The sequence below is a fragment of the Cyprinus carpio genome, chromosome B22 (assembly GCF_018340385.1).
Source record: "Cyprinus carpio isolate SPL01 chromosome B22, ASM1834038v1, whole genome shotgun sequence".
Lineage (NCBI taxonomy): Eukaryota > Metazoa > Chordata > Actinopteri > Cypriniformes > Cyprinidae > Cyprinus > Cyprinus carpio.
Window position 1 is genome coordinate 4,297,712 of NC_056618.1, and position 23,408 is coordinate 4,321,119.

At 35.4% G+C, this 23,408-nt stretch overlaps 1 protein-coding gene across 1 annotated transcript; it reads left to right on the forward strand.

Moving 5' to 3' along the window:
* The first annotated feature begins 8,597 nt into the window (after positions 1–8,597).
* LOC109074915 (protein NLRC3-like) lies at positions 8,598–14,525 on the forward strand. The gene is given in 7 exon segments (XM_042749120.1): positions 8,598–8,685; positions 9,272–9,382; positions 11,508–11,612; positions 12,024–12,108; positions 12,292–12,487; positions 12,568–13,650; positions 13,653–14,525. Coding segments are annotated over 6 exon segments (2,262 nt in total). The 5' UTR covers positions 8,598–8,685; positions 9,272–9,338; the 3' UTR covers positions 14,402–14,525.
* The last annotated feature ends 8,883 nt before the right edge of the window (positions 14,526–23,408 follow it).

Below are 23,408 nucleotides of genomic sequence, written 5' to 3' on the forward strand. Positions count from 1 at the left end.
TCTTTTAACTCGATGCGGCGTGAATGAGACTGTGTGTAACCCAAGCTGTGTGTGTTGTCCTGTCTCCTCTTCCTCCACCGTCGCAGTCATAACCACACCACATTGTTTTTTTAGCGTTTTTTTTTTTTTGAACTGTGGATAGACTGAACTCAGAGCTGATACAGTGTGTTTTCATGACCCTTATTAAAATCACCCGTCACACCTCACTAGTCCCAGATTAGCACACTTGTGTTCCAGGAGAGTTTCACTAAACAGTGCTTGGTCATGGAAATTGTCCTTCGTTTCACAAAACAGCCTCAAAATAGTTCTTCATATTATTGAAACGTCAAATATAGTTAGCCTTATTAGCTTTGAGAGACATTAGAGAACATATCTGTGTCTGTTTTTTAATTCACTGGAAAAAAAAATGTAGGGTAATGACTCACATCTATATTTTTTTAATCTGAGCCAATGAAAAATAAATAACTTGCCCTAAACAATATTAATGTTTATGAAAACTATTTTATAAAACCTGGCACAAAGTATATATTTCTTTTTGAAAAAAAGTCAATTCATTTAAATTTTGTTTTTATAGACATAAAAAAAATATTGTTTAGGGCAAGTTATTTATTTTTCATTGGCTCAAGTTAAACAAATATAGATGTGAATCATTACCCAAATTTATTTTAATTGGATGAATAAAACATTTTCCAGTGTAATTTCCAAGTTAAATCTATATCAGTCGTTTTATTTTTTCCAATTTGTTAAACTAGAAAATTAAGAAAAAAAGCAAACAAATAAAAGGAACATTCATGCAATTTTCAGTTTTATTTTAATTAAATTCCAAATTAATTAATTAATTTAAAAACAAAAAAAAAATTGTTTTTTTTTTTTTTTTTTTTTTGAAAAATTTCTTATTTTAAAATATGAAAATAGACTAGCATTAACAGTTTAGAATCAAAACAATACAGCATCAAAACTATATGGTGTTTTATTCCTCTCTGAGTTCACAATACCTGGCAGAACTGAATTTTAGGAGCTAACTCACCTTTTTGCCGAGTTTGAGCATAGTGGGACACGGCCACTGAAGCAAAAAATATAAAGTGCTTTTCAAACACTTAGTCCCAGGAGCAGTGGCATAAAATCAGTCTGAAAAATGGACATAGAAGGCCTGAGATCGGTTGGTTCATCCGTTACAAAGTTTTCTTCAGATGATTCGCACTCTAGATGGGTTAGAATGTGGACTTGATCAACACACTGAGGACTCTTACTGGAGTCTGTTCCTGTCAGCTGCAATTCCTAACAAGAGGAAGAAAGAAACGATCCATAAGACTTTATCAAGTCAGTTAGATAATGCTGGTTGTCATATACTCAAGATCATATGCTGCGTTTCAACACTGTGTTCTGCTCAGAGCTGTTCATGTCCTTGGAGCGGGAACTGTGTGTTTCTATGGCAACACTATCGATGTCTAAATTAATCTGCAGCAGTCCGGTACAGTCACGTGATACAAGTAGAAGCTCTCAGAAAATTATACACACCTGGTTTACTGTAAGAAGAGCTGGCCTTTGGGTGATGTCAGGCTTGTCCTTCACAACTTTTCTGTGAAGAGCAAACATTAAAGTTACAGTCTTTATGAGGGCATCTGACTTAAGTGTTTACATTTAATTGTGCAGTGTAGCTATCAATAAAGTGATGCTCCTCAGAACAGGTCTCAGTTAACACACATGACATACAGCTGATCTGGAGCTCTGCTGTGAGGAGCCAGAAGTGTACAGTTTAGTGCATAAAGTCATTTAAATATATGTACACGCCTGATGTGAACAACAACATTGTTTCATTCTTGAATAACTTCCATGTTTGAACACAGAGACAGGGTTTCACAGACAGGGCTTAGCTTAAACCAGGACTAGGACTTGGTTAAATTAGGATATTTAAATAACTAATATAAAAATGCCTTAAGAACTTCACTGGTGTGCATCTTGAGACACGACAATGACACTGACATATTTTAAGATGTGCCAGTACAAGATATTATCAGTTAAGACAGCTTGAACATGTATTTTAGTCTGAAACTTGTCTGTGAAACCAGGGATAATGTTTATATACCGTTAGCTGTGCTCCTCTTTTCAGTTATGAGGGCCATACTTACACTTCCAAAGCATCCTCTCTTCCATTTCTTCCTCCTTCAAAAACAAGAAAAGGGCTAATGTTAAGAGGGCTCTGAACCTAGATAGAACAGAAGTATATTCATGTATTTATAGCGTTAATTACTTTAAACTTACTTAACTTTATCCGGGGTTCAAGCGCAGTTTTGTCCGCTGCAGGCGCGTGAGGAAACTAACTTAGCTAACAGATGAGAAATGTCCCAAAGACCAATTTTCGCCGAAGTTTATAAGGGGTTCAATCTCTCGAGGAAGGGAAAGGGAAGAGCCAAAAAAGGTAATTTGCAGAAAATAACGTCCTAACTGATCTAAAACAAAGTTAAGGGACTCGCAGCAGCAGTGTGAGGAGGCGTGGTCATGACATAAACTAAATAATATGAGTTCATCTAACCTGATATTTTACATCCCTCAAAACAAATATATCTTACTTGAGCTCTTAATGAAAAATATTTACATTCATCAATGTTTTGAACTAAAAAATAAAAAATACTCAAAAAATAAAACAAATAATGGTAAATTAAATTGAAAGACAAATTATTAATTGGATGAAGTACTGCTTGAAAAACTTTTTTCAGTGTATATCTGGCCTCTTATAGTTATCTTCCTTTCCCCAATAACAATCATGAACTCTTTAATCCAAATTTGACCTTTGTTTGGTTGTTCAACACATCTCTCTCTAAGCACAGATCTTTTGTAATATCATGTTGGGGCCAAATTTTAATACTTTGCTTCACAATGGTAAGGTACTGCCTACATTTCTGCTATACTCATTGAATATCTGTCCATGTGAGAACAGATAAAGATAGATCTCTCTCATCTCTCACACTTTTTACAGTCTAATGATTGAGATTCGAGTCTCAATCAAGATCTTTCTTCTGTGTTCCTGGGGTTTTCTCTTCATCATATCCAGCAATGTCTCTGTCTATGCATTGTCTGGGAAAATACATTTTATTATTATTATTATTATTATTTGTTGTGGATTCTTCTAAAATAGATATATATAGCACTTAACTTATCCACTTCTCTTTTGTTTTCTGATTCTGATGCAGGATTTTGAGGACAGTGTAAAGACAGGAATATTAGATATATCAAAATATTAGAGAATAAATTACATTGAGAGTAAATAAGACAGCTGTGATATTAAAATTTTATAAAATACATAAATTATAACTAAATATTTGATTGTAAAATGATAAAAATGTTAATTTCAGCTGTAAATAAGAGGTAAAGTGCTGTTTTGTCTTTTTCAAACCCATAAGTTTATGAGTTACAGTCTCAGTTTTTCTCTTTTAATAGAATACATTTACATTTGGTAATTTAGCAGATGCTTTTATTCAAAGCGACTTACAAATGAGGACAATGGAAGCAATCAAAATCAACAAAAGGGCAATGATATGCAAGTGGTATAACAAGTCTCAGTTACCTTAACGTAGTACATGTAGCAAGTTTTTTTTTTATTATATAATAAAAGAAAACGGGTAGAATAGAAAAAGAACAGAGCAAGCTAGTGTTAGAGGCCTTTTTGCTTTTGTCAATTGTATAATACATAAAAGAAAATAGATAGAATACAAAAAAAAGAAAAGAGCAGTTAGTGTTTATTTATATTTATTTTGAGAAAACAAGTTAGTAAATGAATAGAGTGCAAGTCTAAATGGGGCAAGTTTTTTTAAAGAATATAATTAGAATAGAGAGTGCTAAAGTTAGAGGGTCAAATAAAGATGGAAGAGACGTGTTTTTAGCCGATTCTTGAAGATTAAAGATTAGTTGGGGAGCTCATTCCACCAGGAGGGAACATTTAATTTATAAGTCTGTGAAAGTGACTTTGTGCCTCTTTGGGATGGCACAATCAAGCGATGTTTACTTGCAGAACGCAAGCTTCTACAGGACACATACGTCTAAAGTAATGAATTTAGGTAAAGGGGTGGCAGAGCCAGTGGTCTTTTTGTAGGCAAACATCAATGCCTTGAATTTTATGTGAGCAGATATATTTGTAGCCAGTGCAAACTGATAAACATATATACATAATAAATATACACAGAACACACATATAATTATGTAAAAAAAAAAAAAAAAAAAAAAAAAAAAGTTTTTTTCTTTTTAATAGCCATTAGATTCAAATCTATTTAAATCTTAAATGACAGATTGTGAAAAGCACATATATCTACATCACAGCGACCTGTAAAACTGAACAGAGATGATAAATTCAGAAAATAAGATGAAAATAACTGGGCATTTTCTATTTGTATGTAGAAACTGAAAGTTCATTATAATTAATTGAGTTCTGAACTAATTCAATGAATTATACATTCCATATATCTTAATTATTCATCATAACCTACAGAATAACTGAATGAAATCATTCAATCTGAATGCATAGACTATTGCTGTAATGAAAGAAATGTAATGAAATTTCTTCAAATAAAAACAGGACTGTATATAATTCTGTTATATAGCATATAATCATTACCTTTCAGATTGATATGTTTGGATTGGATTATTTGATATGATTTGTCTGTCAGAAGATTGAGAGGGAGAATATGAAGAAACAGCAGGTGGCGCTAGTGCACTGTTTTAGTTTGGGATCTGCTGTTAGAAGGAAGAAGAAGGAGAAAGCAGGTGTGTGTTTGTGCTTCACATTCCTGTCCAGTTTGTGGCGCTGCTGCACGAGATCTGTTGTTTACCTGGACTTTGATTTTCTCCAAGATGAAGTCGTGTCAGGTGACAAACATCAATCGTGAAGATCGCACAGGTGTTTAACAGCGATCACAAACCGAAAGTGTTTTAAAGACTTCTGGATTCTGTTTCCTGCAGCACAAGATCGTCTGAACTGCTGCAAGTAAGTCTGAATACTTTCACCATTACACTTATTTAGGAGAATGATGAACGCATTTCAGAGCTGTGTGAAGCGTGATTTGTTAAGTTATAACTTGTACCTGTCTGTCGCCGAAGAAACAAACCACCGAGAAGAAGAAAGATATTAAAACAAACCGTTTAAAGACGATCGACGTGTGTTAAAACATTTTTACAAGTCTGTAAAAATATCTGTAAAAAATATAGGCTAGCAGTCAGAATAATTCTTAAATTGTTGTTTTATTTCCTCCTTTTTCTATTTTAAGTCGTGAGACTGAAAGTATTCTGTGGTCAAATCAAACCTGTTCTTCTGGATAGACAGGTTGATAAACACGAGCAAAACAAATGTTCTTTTAAACTTCTTAATGCTCCGATAGTAATGCCCAGCAAACATGCCCACGCGGGCCCACTGCGGGTTTTCTGTGGGACGGTGTGGGCAGAGCAAACCCACACTAAACCCACGTGGGCCCCATGTGGGTTAGCCCATGTGGGGCCCACAGCAGTTTTGCCCATTGTGGGCCCTATGTGGGGTTTCGTGTGGGCAAGCCCACTGTGGGCTTGCCCACACTAAACCTGCTTGGGGCCCCTGTGGGTTAGCCCATGTGGGGCCCATAGCAGTTTGGTCATTTGGGGCCCTATGGGGATTTTCTGTGGGCAACGCACTGTGCCCAAAAAAAAAAAAAAAAAAAAAAAAAACACCCTGGGCCCCATGGTTTTTTTTTTTTTTTACAAGCAAATGTTGCACTAAAATTAGATTTCTGTGATGATGACAGTAAAATGAAATGAATGTAAAATGGATGAAATTAAAATGAAAGCAATTTGTCCACAACAAAAATATAATATATTGGTGTGTGTGTGTTATGTGTATATTTATTATGTATATATAAATACACACACATGCATTAGTTTGGATGCGATTAATAGCGATTAATGTTTGACAGCACTATAGCCATTGATTGCATAATATATATATATATATATATATATATATATATATATATATATATATATATATATATATATATCTTATATATATATATATAATATATATACACACATTTTTGTTTACATAATATATGTATGTGTAGTGTGTATTTAAAAATGTATATATAAAATACACACACATACAACCTATATATATATATATACAGAGCTGGGTAGTAACGGATTACATGTAATCTGGATTACGTAATCAGATTCCAAAACTCAAGTATTTGTAATTAGAGTAAACTACTTTTTAAAAATACTTGTAATCAGACTACAGTTACTTTTTTATGGATTACATGATTACATATTATTTACACAATGGTAATAAGTTGTGGTAACAATTCATTGATTCTCCTAAGTTTCCTTTTTTTTAACATTTCTCTTTTTTTTCTATTAAACCTGCCGCTTATATAGATTTGAGATTCTTTGAGTTTTTCCGGCGGAGAGGGACAGGGGTGTCAGAATCGCTATATGATCAATAATTTCTACAAGCTTAAATTGAGTACTAACATATACCTAGCAGTGATATTGCTTTGAATTTCATGTTTTTCAATATTGGTTTTTGTAATGTAGCTGTTTTCTAAATTTACTTAATTCTAAGTAAATATGCTTTAAAATCCTAAATTGTGATTTTATTTTATTCAGTGTTACTAGCAAACACTAACAGCAAGGTACATTAGTGTTAGTATATTGTAAATATTAACTGTCCATACATTGCACTTGAAAAAGAAGCTATTGTGGCTCTTGTTGGTGAATTAAATATATATTTTTGGAATATATTTTTTCTTTGTATCTGTCAAAAGATTAGGCTAATTCAAATATATGTGATATCTAATAAGGGTTAGCACAAATGTAATCCAAATGTAATCCAAAAGTAATCAGATTACGTTACCAAAAATGTGTAATCTAAGAGATTATATTACTGACTACAAATTTTGTCATGTAATCTGTAATCAGTAACTGATTACAATTCATAAGTAATCTACCCAGCTCTGTTTATATATATATTACTGTACATATAAAAAATATTTACATGTATATACATTTATATATTTATATTCTTATATTTTATATATAAATATATTTCATATATATAAACATAACATATTTTTATTAAATATATACATGCATGTGTTTGAATTTATATACATTTACATTTGGTAATTTAGCAGATGCTTTTATTCAAAGCGACTTACAAATGAGGACAATGGAAGCAATCAAAATCAACAAAAGGGCAATGATATGCAAGTGGTATAACAAGCCTCAGTTACCTTAACGTAGTACATGTAGCAAGTTTTTTTTTATTATATAATAAAAAGAAAACAGGTAGAATAGAAAAAGAACAGAGCAAGCTAGTGTTAGAGGCCTTTTTGCTTTTGTCAATTGTATAATAAATAAAAAGAAAATAGATAGAATACAAAAAGAAAAGAGCAGTTAGTGTTATTTATTTATTTTGAGAAAACAAGTTAGTAAATGAATAAAGTGCAAGTCTAAATGGGGCAATTTTTTTAAAGAATATAATTAGAATAGAGAGTGCTAGAGTTTAGAGGGTCAAAATAAAAAGATGGAAGAGACGTACGTGTTTTTTAGCCGATTCTTGAAGATTAAAGATTAGTTGGGGAGCTCATTCCACCAGGACCAGGGAACATTTAATTTATAAGTCTGTGAAAGTGACTTTGTGCCTCTTTGGGATGGCACAATCAAGCGATGTTCACTTGCAGAACGCAAGCTTCTACAGGACACATACGTCTAAAGTAATGAATTTAGGTAAAGGGGTGCAGAGCCAGTGGTCGTTTTGTAGGCAAACATCAATGCCTTGAATTTTATGTGAGCAGATATTTGTAGCCAGTGCAAACTGATAAACATATATACATAATAAATATACACAGAACACACATATATATTATGTAAAAAAAAAAAAAAAAAAAAAAAAAAAAAGTTTTTCTCTTTTAATAGACATTAGATTCAAATCTATTTAAATCTTAAATGACAGATTGTGAAAAGCACATTTATCTACATCACAGCGACCTGTAAAACTGAACAGAGATGATAAATTCAGAAAATAAGATGAAAATAACTGGGCATTTTCTATTTGTATGTAGAAACCGAAAGTTCATTATAATTAATTGACTTCTGAACTGATTCAATGAATCATACATTCGATATAACTTAATTATTCATCATAACTTACAGACTAACTGAATAAATAATTTAATCTGAATTCATAGACTATTGCTGTAATGAAATTTCTTCAAATAAAAACAGGACTGTGTATAATTCTGTTATATAGCATATAATCATTACCTTTCAGATTTATATGTTTTTGGATTTGGATATTCTGTCATTATTCAACTAATGAGTTGTCAAATGTAGCAGAAGGAGGTGACTGGAGCAGATTGAGAGGAGAATATGAAGAAACAGCAGGTGGCGCTAGTGCACTGTTTTAGTTTGGGATCTGCTGTTAGAAGGAAGAAGAAGGAGAAAGCAGGTGTGTTTGTGCTTCACATTCCTGTCCAGTTGGTGGCGCTGCTGCACGAGATCTGTTGTTAACTGGACTTTGATTTTTCTCCAAGATGAAGTCGTGTCAGGTGACAAACATCAATCGTGAAGATTCGCACAGGTGTTTAACAGCGATCACAAACCGAAAGTGTTTTAAAGACTTCTGGATTCTGTTCCTGCAGCACAAGATCTTCTGAACTACTGCAAGTAAGTCTGAATACTTTCACCATTACACTTATTTAGGAGAATGATGAACCCATTTCAGAGCTGTATGAAGCGTGATTTGTTAAGTTATAACTTATACCTGTCTGTCACAGAAGTAACAAACCTCCGAGAAGAAGAGAGGTATTAAAACAAACCGTTTAAAGACGATCGACGTGTGTTAAAACATTTTTACAAGTCTGTAAAAATATCTGTAAAAAATATAGGCTAGCAGTCAGAATAATTCTTAAATTGTTTTTGTTTTATTTCCTCCTTTTTCTATTTTAAGTCGCGAGACTGAAAGTATTCTGTGGTCAAATCAAACCTGTTCTTCTGGATAGACAGGTTGATAAACACGAGCAAAACAAATGTTCTTTTAAACTTCTTAATGCTCCGATAGTAAAGCTTAATGTGTATGTAAATAAAGACGTGTGTTGTGAATGATCTGAAGAGATTATTACATGGCAGTATATTTGTAGCATATTTTATTTTTATATTGATTGCTTGATAACTCAAAGATCCAGCACTAGTTATTTTCTTCATCATTTCTTCCTCTGAACTCTCATGATCTTGATCTCATTGTCATGTCCAGGTCATGATGAGCATCTGATCGTCTTCAGAGACACAAAGATCTCAGTGTTGAGCTGTTCATCTGCAGTATGTCAGAGAAGAGAGGAGAGATGAGTCTCTCACAGAAACAGAGGTAAGACTGAGTCTGCTTTCAGAGAAAACAACAACAACACTCTTCAACAAGCAGTGTTTTCTTTCACTGTTGTCGTGTCTAATGATTTACAAAACAAAGTAGAACTTCCTATAAATGTGTTTAGATTGTCTTGGGTTAAAAACAGCTTGAAACTTGTTAAATGTCTAATATACAGGAATATTTAGCCCAGTTAAATGTTTTATTTATCATATATGAAAAATCCTGTACAACCCCAGAATTAAAATGTTTTTTGTTTCAGGTTGCACATTTAGTGGATAGAAAATGTAAATAATCATTGCAAACTGAAGTATCTTTTGCTGTAAAGTTTTAAATGAACTAAAATGAGTAATGGATTTTAATGACTATACAGGAGCGCTCTTTGCTCCATAGCATTGAATGGCTCAACATATTATGCTTAAGCCTTTAAATATAATGTTTTATTTATTTTATATTATACTCAAACAAACAGAAGGAATCTCAGTGATTTAACTCTGGAGCCGGGTCTGTAATTATTTAACATAACACGCTGAATGTGGCTTAAGTTTGCCTCGTATAACAAGTCTGTCTGTGATCATGGGCATCACTGCATTAATAAAACATGTACTAATACTACAGCAATAAATATTATGTATAGCAGTCAGAACATTGTTTATTTTTTGGCTCCGGAAAGATACTGTTTGAATTCTATTTCTTCACTTTAATCTCTTCTTTCATTTCAAATTGACTTTAAACTAGCATCAATGTGTAACGTGACTTTATGATGTTATGAGAGGCAATATCCAGTGAATTCCAGAATCTGAACCAAAAATATCTGCACACAGAATCTGAACTGTAACAAAGGTTTTCAGATAAACCTTTTTCTTTATTTGCCAAATATTATACAGAACACCAAGTTTGTTGTGTCTGTTTGTAAGGGTCCACAATTTGGCCAAAAGTGGCTTCACTTGAGTGATGAAATGAATTTGTAGCAAAAACCTCATTAAATGTTCCCTTTGCTGGACAACAGGTTTGTAAACCGGCTCAAACCCATGCATGCATTGCTACTGTGGTATATTTATTAATCGCACAGACTGATTTTTTTTAATAGCACGTTCAATATATGTCACACTGTACAGCCCTGGTGTGTAATCTCTAGATATGAAGTCAGAAGATGTGTGTTCCAGCTTTCATTAAAGAGGAATTCTTGCTTGTAGAGCATTCAAGACATGATACAGTAGTGTCCCAAATCAAAAAGATCCCGCTTGGCTGTAAATCTGTCATTTGTTTTAGATGACCGGTTTACATGGTCTTGAAGTATGATGTAGATGAATTTGATTTTGATTAGTGGGTTGATATAATGGAAGGGCTGCATTAGAAGTGTATGTGCTGAGAAACTGAATGATGCTGAAGCTGTAAATAATGAAAGGATGGTTGAGTGTTGAAGCTGGGGTCAGTGCCACTATTGCTAGAGAAGATATAAATGAGAGAAGTGAGATGACTTAGACTGAGGAGAATGTAGCTGAATGTGGCACAATGGTAGAAATGAAGCTCGTGTGTAACGTGAGGATGCTACTGCTGTGACACGAGAGAGCCTGGACTCTACTGTGATGGAAAGGGACTTATACTGTCCTCTTTTTTACATTGCGGTATATATTGTGGTTTCTTTTTTGAATTTATGAAATTGATTGTATCAAAGTTTTCAAAATGTTCCCACGCTCTTCTTTGTGTCATCAGTGTAAGATCAGGCTCACATGTGTCCAGCTCTGTGTCTGTGAAGAGTGACTGTTCAAAGAATGAACCACTGAGATTCAGTGAAGAAACACCATCAGCTACTGAAAGGTATTTCATGTGTTTTGTTACAACATAGCGTTAGCTAATTTCTCCACTAGGATATTTGTGATAAAGTAAATAACACAATAAATCACAGAGTTTCTGCTTCTTTCTTCACTGAACTGTGTCTAGAGCTTCTTTACAGTAATACAGATACACAGACAGACACTAGAGAGCATAAATTCAATAATGAATGTGACAATCAAACATAAATGTGTCCATCTATCTACAGAAATAACCATTTACAACATTGAACCTTTTCAAATGAGACTGAAGGAGCTCCTGTAGTAAAGTGTTTTGTTCTTTGTGTCATTAGTGTAAGATCAGACTCACATGTGTCCAGCTCTGTGTCTGTGAAGAGTGACCGGTCAAAGGATGAACCACTGAGATTCAGTGAAGAAACACCATCAGCTACTGAAAGGTATTTCATGTGTTTTGTATTATGTTAATAGCTAATTTCTCCACTGGGATATTTGTGATAGAAATTAAATAAAAGCATAAATCAAAGAACAATATCTGCTTTCCTTTTTCTGTCTGGAGCTTCTTTCCAGTAATACAATTACACAAGCAGCAGCAAGAAGGCATAAATTCACCATAGAGACATGAAAATGTCCTTCCATCTTTCTGTTATTAGTGTCAATAGTTCTCTCCTTATAGGACAGAAAAACTTAAATTTGTACTTGAGTAGAACCTTCTCTTTAACAGAATTAACTTATAGCTGCAGCATTAACAGCTGATGCTTGCTCTTTGTGTTCGATAAAGAAAAATGTAGCAAAAGATTTGTCTAATATATTGCCTTAACCACATTTAATTTTATTCACCATTTTAACAGTCTGCATTATGAGACATTAGATTCAGACTTCCAGATTAACAGAAACCACAAGAATTTCACAGACAAACTCCTAGGAATCTTCCAGGTAGAAAAATAATATTTTCATTAATGATTATTTATAACAAATAAATTGGTTACTGGGCAATGTTTCTTGTTTCTTTTACACATATTTTTAATTACTGATTATATAATTTGGACCAAATATGGATGTGGATTTGGTTCAATTTTGTTCTTTTGTCTTTGTTTTTTTGTTTTGCTTTGTTTGTAGGATCTTGAGAGCAAAATAATCACATTTCTAAAGAAAGAACTGGAAAAGTTTAAGAAAATATTACAAAAAGAGGACATGCAATACTTTGTGAAGGACTTTAATGAGAACAGATGCAGTATGAAAGAAGCAGCTCTTGATCTCACACTCTACTTCCTGAGAGAGATGAAGCAAGATGAAGCTGCTGATACTCTAGAAAGTATGAGACTCATAATCATAATCATAAATGTAGAAGAGAAAATGAGATTTAAAAAAATCTGTATTTTTGTTTCTGTTTAGATGAGCTGGTCTTCATTCATCAGCTAAAGTGTAGCCTAAAGAAGAAGTATCAATGTGTGTTTGAAGGAATTGCAAAGCAAGGTGACTCTACACTTCTGAAGAACATCTACACAGATCTCTATATCACTCAGGGTTGTAGTGAACAGGTCAATACTGAACATGAGGTGAGACAGATTGAAGTTGCTTCCAGACGTCATGAATCACAGGAGATACAGGTTGAGTGCACAAATTTGTTTGAAGCACCTGAAGAAGACAAGCAGATCAGAACTGTACTGACAAAAGGAGTTGCTGGCATCGGAAAATCAGTCTCTGTGCAGAAGTTTGTTCTGGATTGGGCCGAAGGAAAAGAAAATCAAGATATCAGCTTCATATTTCCTCTTCCATTTAGAGAGATGAACTTAAAGAAGCAAGAAAAACTAAGTTTGATGGACATTATAACTCAGTTTTTCCCAGAGACAAAAGGACTGAAGCTTACAAGAAGAAATCAATTCAAAGTCTTGTTCATTCTTGATGGATTGGATGAATTTCGTCTTCCTGTAAACTTTAAGGATAATGAGACATGGTCTGATGTATCATCAGCAGCCTCTCTGGATGTTCTCCTGACGAACCTCATCAAGGGAAGTCTGCTTCCTTCTGCTCTAATCTGGATCACCAGCAGACCAGCAGCTGCCAGTAAGATTCCTCCTGACTGTATCGACCGGCTGACAGAGATACGAGGATTCAATGATGCACAAAAGGAGGAGTATTTCAGAAAAAGATTCACGGATGAGAATCAGGCCAAAGAAATCATTGATCATGTTAAACAATCAAAGAGTCTCTTTATCATGTCCCACATCCCAGTCTTCTGCTGGATTTCAGCCACTGTTCTCCAGAACATTTTAGAGGAGAAAAGAAATAATGTTGTGAAAAACAATCAGGCTGATGATGCCTCCAAAACACTGCAGGAGTCAAACACTGAAGACACTCCTAAGACTCTGACACAAATGTACACACACTTCCTCAGATTTCAGATCCAGCAGAGCAGACGAAAGTATGATGGAGAACATACACCAGGTGTTTCCTGGGATAAAGATGCCATCTTCACTGGAAACTGGCATTTGATCAGCTGGAAAGAAACAATGTGATCTTCTATGACACAGATCTGGAAGCCTGTGGTATTGATGTCTATAAGGCATCAGTGTATTCAGGCATGTGTACCCAGATCTTTAAGGAGGAAACAGGGATCGTTCTTGGTACCATGTACTGCTTCGTTCACTTGAGCATTCAAGAGTTTATTGCAGCTCTTTATGCACATCTGTTTCTAGACATCAACAAGAAGAAAAGTATATTTGTTCGTGAGTCTACAAAACAGAAAAAGAAAAGTAAAAACATGATTGATTTGCTCAAGACTGCAGTGGACAAGGCACTAGAGAGTGATAATGGACACCTGGATCTTTTTCTTCGATTCTTTCTTGGTTTGTCACTCCAGTCTAATCAGAGACTCTTACAGGGTCTGTTAACACAGAAAAACAGAAATGATCAGAGCAAAAAGGAAATGGTTCAGTACATCAAGCAGAAATTAGAATCTAATCTGTCTCCAGAGAGATCCATCAATCTGTTCTACTGTCTGAATGAACTGAACGACCAAACTCTGGTGAAAGATATTCAGACCCACCTTAGCAAAGGAAGTCTCTCATCTGCTGGTCTTTCACCTGCCCAGTGGTCTGCTTTGGTCTTTGTGTTGTTGACATCAGAGGAGGAGCTGGAGGAGTTTGAGCTTCAGAAATTCAAGAAATCAGACGAGTGTCTCATTAGATTATCAGCAGTCATCAAAACCTCCAAAAGAGCTCTGTAAGTTATTTAATATATTTTGTCATGTTTTGTTCTCATCTTAAAATTACATTAATCTACATTGATACATAGCAGGCTTGGACACCCCTGATTTATAGTGATAATTAACCGTATACCAGTTATAAGTAGGGGTGGGAATCACCAGAGACCTCACGATAAGATATTATCACGAGACATTATTATTGTGATTTTAAATATATTGTGATATTCTGTGATATATTGCGATATTTCAGTGCTTGAGAGTAAATTACTGTTAAATTTAAATTAAATTAAATAAAACATGTAGTCTTACATCTAGGGATGTACCAAAATGAAAATTCTGGGCTGAAACGGAAACCGAAAATTCTGGAAGCACTTCGCTGAAAACCAAAAATGCTTTGTAATGATTATTTATTATTTTATTAAATAATATACATTTATTTTGTAAGACTTTTTAAATTTAACTCAATTTTAATGATACTGAATAAAAAAAAAAAAACACAAGGTAATAAAATAACCACACTTTTCCTGAAAGCAACACAATAAAACTGGACAGAATTTATGTTAATATTGGTAACACTTTATAATAAGGTCCATAAAGTTAACTACTTTAATTTACAATCTAAGAATTTATTAATCTTAGTTCAAATTAATTTTAACATTTACTAATTCATTATTAAAATCAACAGTTGTGCAAGTTAACAGTTAATGCGCCCTTAATTAACATGAAATAACAAATCTGTCTAAATCTGTGTTAGTGAGCACTTCTACTTAGCCGAGATAATCCATCCACCTCACAGGTGTGGCATATCAAGATGCTGATTAGACAGCGTGATTATTGCACAGGTGTGACTTAAGGCCCTTTCACACTGTGATTCCGGAAAATACACGGGTAATGTGTCCCGGCAATTGTTCCTGGGTCGCTAGATTTTGCCCCTTTCACACTGCCAGTGATTACCACTGCCACTGTTCACACACAAGCCATAAAGGTCCCATAAAAACATGTGACATCAGGATGTGACGTGTAATGTATGAGTCGAAAACGCTAGGCACGTTAACTTTCACTTAAGATGGCGAACGATCTAAGCTTCAGCACAGTTTGCACATATTTTTTTTGTCACGAAAATTGATCTGCCTCCAAAACACCTGGTAAAAGAGTCACGTGATAACATGCGTCATCATGACACACCCTTTACGGAATTAGTTCTGGCTTTTGTTCACACAGCGCTCGTTCCGGGACTGAACCCGGCGATGTTACTAGGTCCCCAACCCGGGATCGATCCTGGGACGTGTTTGCCTTCACACAGAAGGCGACCCGGCAATTTACCGGGTCCAACGTGCAGTGTGAAAGGGGCTTTAGGCTGGCCACAATAAAAGGGCACTCTAAAATGTGCAGTTTTACTGTATTGATGGTCCGCAGTGCTACACGTCTCCTTCTGATAACTTTCCGCGATCTCGTCATCTTTATTTTACTAACTTACTGCATGCTGAAGGCGACCCAGCTGACCTCACCAGAAAAAAACTCAACACCACCATCTAGTGGATTGTCAAGAAATTGATTTTATTATTCTACCAAATAGTATACTAAAATATCAATACTTGCAGTCCATGTATCGATTCAGTATTGCTGCGGAAAACATCGCGATACTATACTGTATCGACCCCCCCCCCACACCTAGTTATATGTATATATCTCTTTTAGGGTTAAATCAAAACAAAATTTCTATTTTTTTCTTTAAAAACTGCAGTCTTTTGGAATTAAAGTGCAGTGCTGTTTTATTAGATTTACATGGGTTTTATGTAAAAATATCTCTTTTCAGCAAAACAAGCTGTTAGCTGCAGAAGAAACACATCATGTTATTATAAAACACATTGTTCTATAGTTATTTCTACTCCAATATGCTGTTTAACTTCTTAAACTTCTGCTATAAAGGAGATATACTCTTGCATAACCTCAATGCATAGATTATTAACCTCCACATCTCCACCTCAAGAAACTCATCAAGATAGAGCAGCACTTTTAAATATATAACTCATTGCCATTAATGATATAAGCCTATTATTCATTTACATATTTTATTCAGGGCTCTAGAGTGCGACCTAATTTCTCAATGGTGCGACTAAAAAAAATCAGAGGTTGCACCAGTGCGACCAGCCGTTCGAGGGAAATAAAAGTCTCCGCGACTCTGAAAGTCTCCCTGTGGTTCAACAACAGACACTAGAGCCCTGCATTTCTGCATGGGCCAATTTTCACGTCATAGTTCAGACGCGGGCCGGGCCTCCCGCCTGTTTTAGACTTCTGCTTACTTTTATATTTTAGACATCCATCAGTTAGTATAGAAAAAAAATTGCCGCGCTGGTGGAAACAACACGAGATCATGCTGCCACGACTGTCAAGAGCGACTCGATGGTGTTTAGTGTCCCGCAGCAGCAGCGCAGCTGAACAGTTCTGCGTTCAAATACACACAATAGGCTCAAGCTTGCCGCAAAGCACCGGCAAAAGTAACTACCATAAATATGACGGGGAAACAGTAAGGAGATATTTGAATTATTTACTAATAAACTAGTGTTTTCTGAGTCTGTGTCGCAAGGATGAAGTCCGAGCCTGACTCGCCACCTCCTTTAGAGAGAAGTGCATTTTTACGGATTATGATTATAATGAAATAATTTTTGTTTTCGATTTGTTTTATTTCGTTAAGTAGTCATTTAAAGCTTTCTATAGATTTATCATGTCTATAGATTTATTTATCATGTCCATTTATCATGTCTATAGATATATTTATAATTTAGGCATGTTTTCACTGAGTGTCGGTTCATTATTTTTTGTACTCCTGTTAAAGACGACACGTCAGAAAGCGCAACGTTTTGTTGATATTGTGAGTGCACACAAATAAAGTAGACCCTTTGCAGTTATGAATGATGTATTACTCTTACCTTTATGAGCCAAAAATGACGGTGTATCCACTGAAAAAATGCAAGTGATCAAGCCGGCGTCTCCATGTCCTGAAGCGTCTCCGCACAAACTATTGGATATACACTACCGGTCAAAAGTTTATGCTCATCAAGGCTGCATTTATTTGTTCAAAAATACAGGAAAAAATAATTATATTGTGAAATATTATTATGATGTAAAATAATTTTTTTTTCTTTTTTAATAAACATTAAAATATCTTTTATTCCGGTGATTCAAAGCTGAATTTTCAGCATCATTACTCCAGTCTTCAGTGTCCTATAATCCTTCAGAATTGTGAATAATATGCTGATTTATTATCAGTGCTTACTGTTCAGTGTCCTATAATCCTTCAGAAAGCTGCTTAATATTTTTTTAAAACCTGTGATACTTTTTTTCAGTATTCTTTGATGAATAAAAAGTTAAAAAGATTTTCTAACAATATACACTACCGTTCAAAAGTTTGGGGTCAGTAGATTATTATTATTTTTATTTTTTTTTAAAGAAATTAAAACTTTTATTCAAAACTTTTATTATAAAACTTTTTATTCTTTTATTCATCCGAGGGGCATGTGACTGCAATGGAGGATAGTCCATAAGACATTGAGCCATGAGATGTTCAGTTTGAAGCCCTTAAAACATTTAATTTAGATTTTCTTTTTATTTCATTTATCTTGAGATGTTTTAAATTTAATTTTCAGCTCAGTGAAGCACTTTAAGCACCAACACTTTTTCAGTAAGTTACCTTTCTTGTAGAATTGTGCTTCAAATAAAGAACTTTATGTTGACCAGATTGTTAGTTAATCATTTATAAGTCAATATTGTCTATATGGACAGCGATTTAAAAAAAAAAAAAGTGAACTTGTAAAACTGTGGTGTTAAATGCGATGCGGTCAAAAATTTGGGTGCACCTAACTTTTGTGCTGGTGCACCTTAGAAAAAAGTTAGGCGCACCAGTGCAACCAGTGCAAAAAGTTAGTCTAGAGCCCTGTTATTATGTTTTATTCAAGCATGCTAGTTGTTTTATGTAGGAAATTTGAATCAATACAATTCTAATATATATGCTGTATATTTACTGTTCATGTAAAAATAATTGCCATAAATGTATTTTTTGTATTTAACAAATGTATTACATGTATCTAACTCTGTGATTTGATTTATTTCTCTTTTAGGCTAAATGATTGTGGCTTAACAGACAAAAGCTGTTCACCTCTGGCTACAGTTCTTGGATCAGATACCAATCTGAAAGAGCTCAACATAAACAATAATAATCTGCAGGATTCAGGAGTGGAGCTCCTCTGCACTGGCCTGAAGAATATTAATTGCAAACTAGCGATACTGAGGTAAGTTTTGTGACAATCATTAGTGTTTTCTAAAAATTTAGATCCAACTGTTAACATGGACCTAGATCATTTGCCACATAATTGAGGACAGAACTACTTCAGCTCAGTGAAATTTGCAGGCTTTAATTCCAGCATGAACTCTGGAATTACCAGGGCCCTCATTTTATCAACATGCATAACGCAAGTGTGTAATGAGTGCGTAAGAACAGTTTCACGCAAAGTGTGGGATCTACCAACTTGTACTTAAACGTAGGAATGGGTGTAAATAAAAGCACATCTCTGAGCATGCTTGAGCAGAGATTCAGTGCTAGAATGGAAATACTACAAAAAGAAAAGCTGCTGTGTGTTTCCTGTGTCCTTTAATTGCAAATACTAAATTTATAAATTAATAGTTCAAGTTAGATAAGTTATTTAGTCTTGTTTATCCCCCCAGGAAACATGAATAAATATGTTTTTGTTTATATAGTAAATGCATCTTGATTATTTTAACTAAAAACAAGACAAAAATACTTAGTAAGATAAGCCTTTTTTTGTCGTGCAGCTGGGAAGTAATTCTGAGAGCACAGAGTGGCTTCTCAGTCAGTTCTGCTTTTTCTTTTTCCATGATTTCGGTGAGGACATTATACATTCACATGATTTATACAGGGAGGGTGTTGTCACCATATATGGTTTATTGGAGGCGTTTCTGATGCAAATGACCACAGAACCTCGTTTTTTAAGTCTAGATCTAGGCACGATGAGTAGACGAGGATCACTGGATCTCAATGTTCTTCACACCGAGTGAATCAGATCGCTGCTCTACTGCAGGATAAACACTGTACACTCAACACACTGATGTACATTTATTTCAATGTTACAAGGACATTTTTAAATTCTTGCTGCTGGGGTGTTTTTTGTGTGTCTTGTATAAGAACTGCTGACTGAAAAAAAACGTGAATTTGGTAATGTGGTGGCCATCATCATCATCAGCAGTATTTGTCAACTGTCAGCTAAAACATACTGGTAAATATTCAGATTAAAACTGAAGTGTTTTCTCTTTATGCAGTCTGAAGAAAAACTGTATCACAGAAGGAGGGTGTCATGTTCTGGCTGCAGCTCTAAATTCAAACCCTTCAAAATCTGACAGAGCTGGATCTGAGCAGGAATCAAACTAGGAGATCTGGAGTGACAGAAATCTCCAGTCTGTCTGAGAATTCACAGACATCACTACAGATACTCAGGTCTGAATTTGGTTAATCTAAACATGAATCAATGTAAAGCTCCAGATGGTCTGTAAACTGGTGCTGTGTCACAAGGAATGGGTCAGTAATGTGAAATTGGTGTAGATGGTTTTATACATTTATAAATATTGACAAACAGATTGATTTTGAGATGATGGGATAGGGAAATGTTAAATATCTAATGGTTGTAATACATGTTTTTTATGTATGTATTTTTCTTTTATTTATTTTATTCATTCATTCGTTCATTAGTTTGATCTTTCTGAAGACTTTCAGACTGCAGTATCACTGAAGAAGGTTGATTAGTTTGATCTTTCTGAAGAAAATTAAAACTGCAAAAAATTAAAAATTGAATTTGTTGTAGTTTTACGTTCACCCAGTATATAACTTTTTACCCAGTCTTTACTGTGAAAAGAGTCCACCAGCTCTGAGGTCAACATTGAATAGTGCATCTTTTTATTTTCTTCATTCTAGAACATGGTACTTGTGTGACAATCTGTGTTCACTAATGAAGAAAACATCCTTTTCTAATAGACTTTCAGACTGCATTATCAGTGAAGAAGGATTATAAAGCTCTGTGTTCAGCTCTGAGATCAAACCCTTCACACCTGATAGAGCTGGATCTCACAGGAAATGATCCTGACCATCAGGAGTGTGTCAGCTCAGTGATTACTACAGGATCAGTAGTTTGGTGCCGATCGATATTACATTTAGGTTGTGTTATTGTGCCATTTTCTGTCTTGTGCGACATTTCTCCCCCTGAATGTTGTCATAGTTACTGAATCCGACTGTACTTAATTTCCCATCTTTTTGCAGATGTGCTACAGATATTTCCATCAGCGTCTACGTATCACCCATAGTAGCGAAAATCAGCTACATCATTATGATACGAACATCAAAAACAGCTCAGATTCACAACAATGTAGAAAAAAACGCTACGTTCATTATAGTAGCGAAAATCATGAACATGATAAACATCAGACGGACACGACCTCAACGATAAAATTTATAAAACTTTCATATATTTTAGATTCATTGCACCCAACTGCAACTATTTCAGGTCGTTTAATTGTTTTAAATACTGATGATTTTTGGCATACAGCGCATGAAACCCAAAATTCCTATCTCAAAAAATTAGCATATATTTCATTCCGACCAATACAAAGAAAGTGTTGTTTTTAATACAAAAAAGTCACCGGCAACGTAGTATGTTCAGTTTCTGCCCTCAATACTGGGGTCGGTAATCCGTTTGCAGTGCAGAATTGACTGCTTTAAATGCGGGCGTGGCATGGAAGGCAATCAGCCTGTGCACTGCGGAGATGTTATGGCCGGCCCAGGATGCTTATCGATAGCGCCTTATATCTCATCCAGATTGTGTGGGTCGTTCGTCTCTTCAACCTCTCTCGTCACAATATCCCCAGATTCTCTATTGGTTCAGGTCATGATATTTGGCCAGGCCACTTTAGCACAGTAATACCATGGTCAGTCAACCATTATTTAACCAGTGGTTTTGGCACTGTGAGCACGTGCCATGTCGTGCTGAAAACGAAAATCTTCATCATCCATAACGCTTTTCAGCAGAGGGGAGCAGAAGTGCTCCAAAATCTCCCGATAGCTAGCTGCAATTGACCCGGCCCGTTATACACACAGTTGGCCCAACACCAGCAGCTGACATGTCACCATACCAGAACCTCACTGACTGGGGTACTTGACACTGGAACTTCAGGCATTTTGGCATTTTTCCTTCTCCCCAGGCCTTCGCCAGACTCTGGCCGACCTTTATTGACCGAATTGATTTCCGTGACATGCCAAACAATTTGCTTTCACATCCGAAAAAGTACTTTGGACCACTGGCCAACAGTCCAGTGCTGCTTCTCTGTCGCCCCGGTCGGCGCTTTCTGCCGCTGTGTTTTGGTTCAAAGCACTCACAGCCTGTGCACGTTTGCTCTGGATGTTTCTACTCCCAGACTCAGTCCACTGCTTCCGCAGGTCCCCCACAAGTCTGGAATCGGTCCTTCTCCACATCTTCCTCAGGTCCTGTGCACCTCTTCTCGTTGTAGCAAGCGTTGTTTGCCACACTTTTTTTCCTTTCCCCACAGACCTTCCCCTGAGGTGCCTTGATACAGCACTGTCTGGACCAGCCGATTCGTTCAGAAATCAGAATTCTGTGTCTGTACCTCACCCTCGATCGCCTTGAGGTGTCATGATGGACTTCTGGACAGAAGTCAGGTCGTCAGTCTTAACCCATGATTGCAGGTTTTGAGTATGACCGGCGGGAGTGTTTAAAGCCTCAGGATCTTTTGCAAGGTGTTTAGTTATTGGTTGATTCTTTTAAGCCTCAGGAATCTTTTGCAGGTGTTTAAAGATTTAATTAGTTGATTCATATGGATTAGGTAATAGCTCGTTTAGAGAACCTTTTCATGATATGCCTATTTTTTGAGATAGGAATTTTGGTTTTTCATGAGCGGTAAGCCAAAATCATCAGTATTTAAAAGCATAAAAGACCTGAAATTTTTCAGTTGGTGTGTCAATGAATCTAAAATAGTATGAAAGTTAAAATTTTTTAATCATTACCTTATGGAAAATTATGAACTCTTTCACAATATGCTAATGGTTTGCGAAGGACCCTGTAGAACACATGAACAACAGTGCTCTTTCTGAAATCTTTGAAGAAAGATTTATGCTTTGGTATACAGGTATATCTTTATTCGACCTGTAACCGTTTATTCATTGTTTATATAATTTAGTTTATAGGTTTTTTTATTCACCCCCCCCGAAGGCGCCCCCCCCCCCCCCCACCTCACCGTAACGTAGGTGCCTGCAAATTTTGCAACAATGATTTCCATTAACACCATTCTTTGACGCAGGTACTGCTATTACATGGTGGTTAAATTATTATTAATTTAGCTACAACATTTGCCATGGTAAACAGTTGCTATAGCTAGCATACACATTTTACCTGAAACAGTTTTTGCCTAAGGCCCCTGAAATGATAGGTCTCGCGATTTTGGAGAGTCTTGACATAGCTGTTGCTAATCAGGCATTAAAAATAACACATATGTTTGTCCGAGAACATAACCTCAGTACAATACAGTAACGAACATGAAGCTTTATTTTCAGGATGTGTAAATTACGCTTTTCATTTCAGTATAGAAGCCATATTCACAGAAACTATTGTATTATTCCTTGTATATATTCAAATCAATTGCGGATACTAATAAGGTTTCATATTTAATAATTCCTGAATAACTTCTTTACAGAGAGAATGGGGCTATATTTTTGTGTTGGATCATTTTACCGGTGTCATCACGTTCGCAGCGGACACACACACCTAACGGTGTTCAATACATCCGTATCCTGCCCAAAAAGACCATAAACATTGCCGATACATGTGAATCCAATTAGAATTTACATAGCACATACCATAAAAAATCAATCCTGTTTGACCTGCGATTTGCTTCAGATTCGTGATGTTTGGTCAGCGGTTTGCATGTGACTCAATGGTGCTCTCTGCTGGTA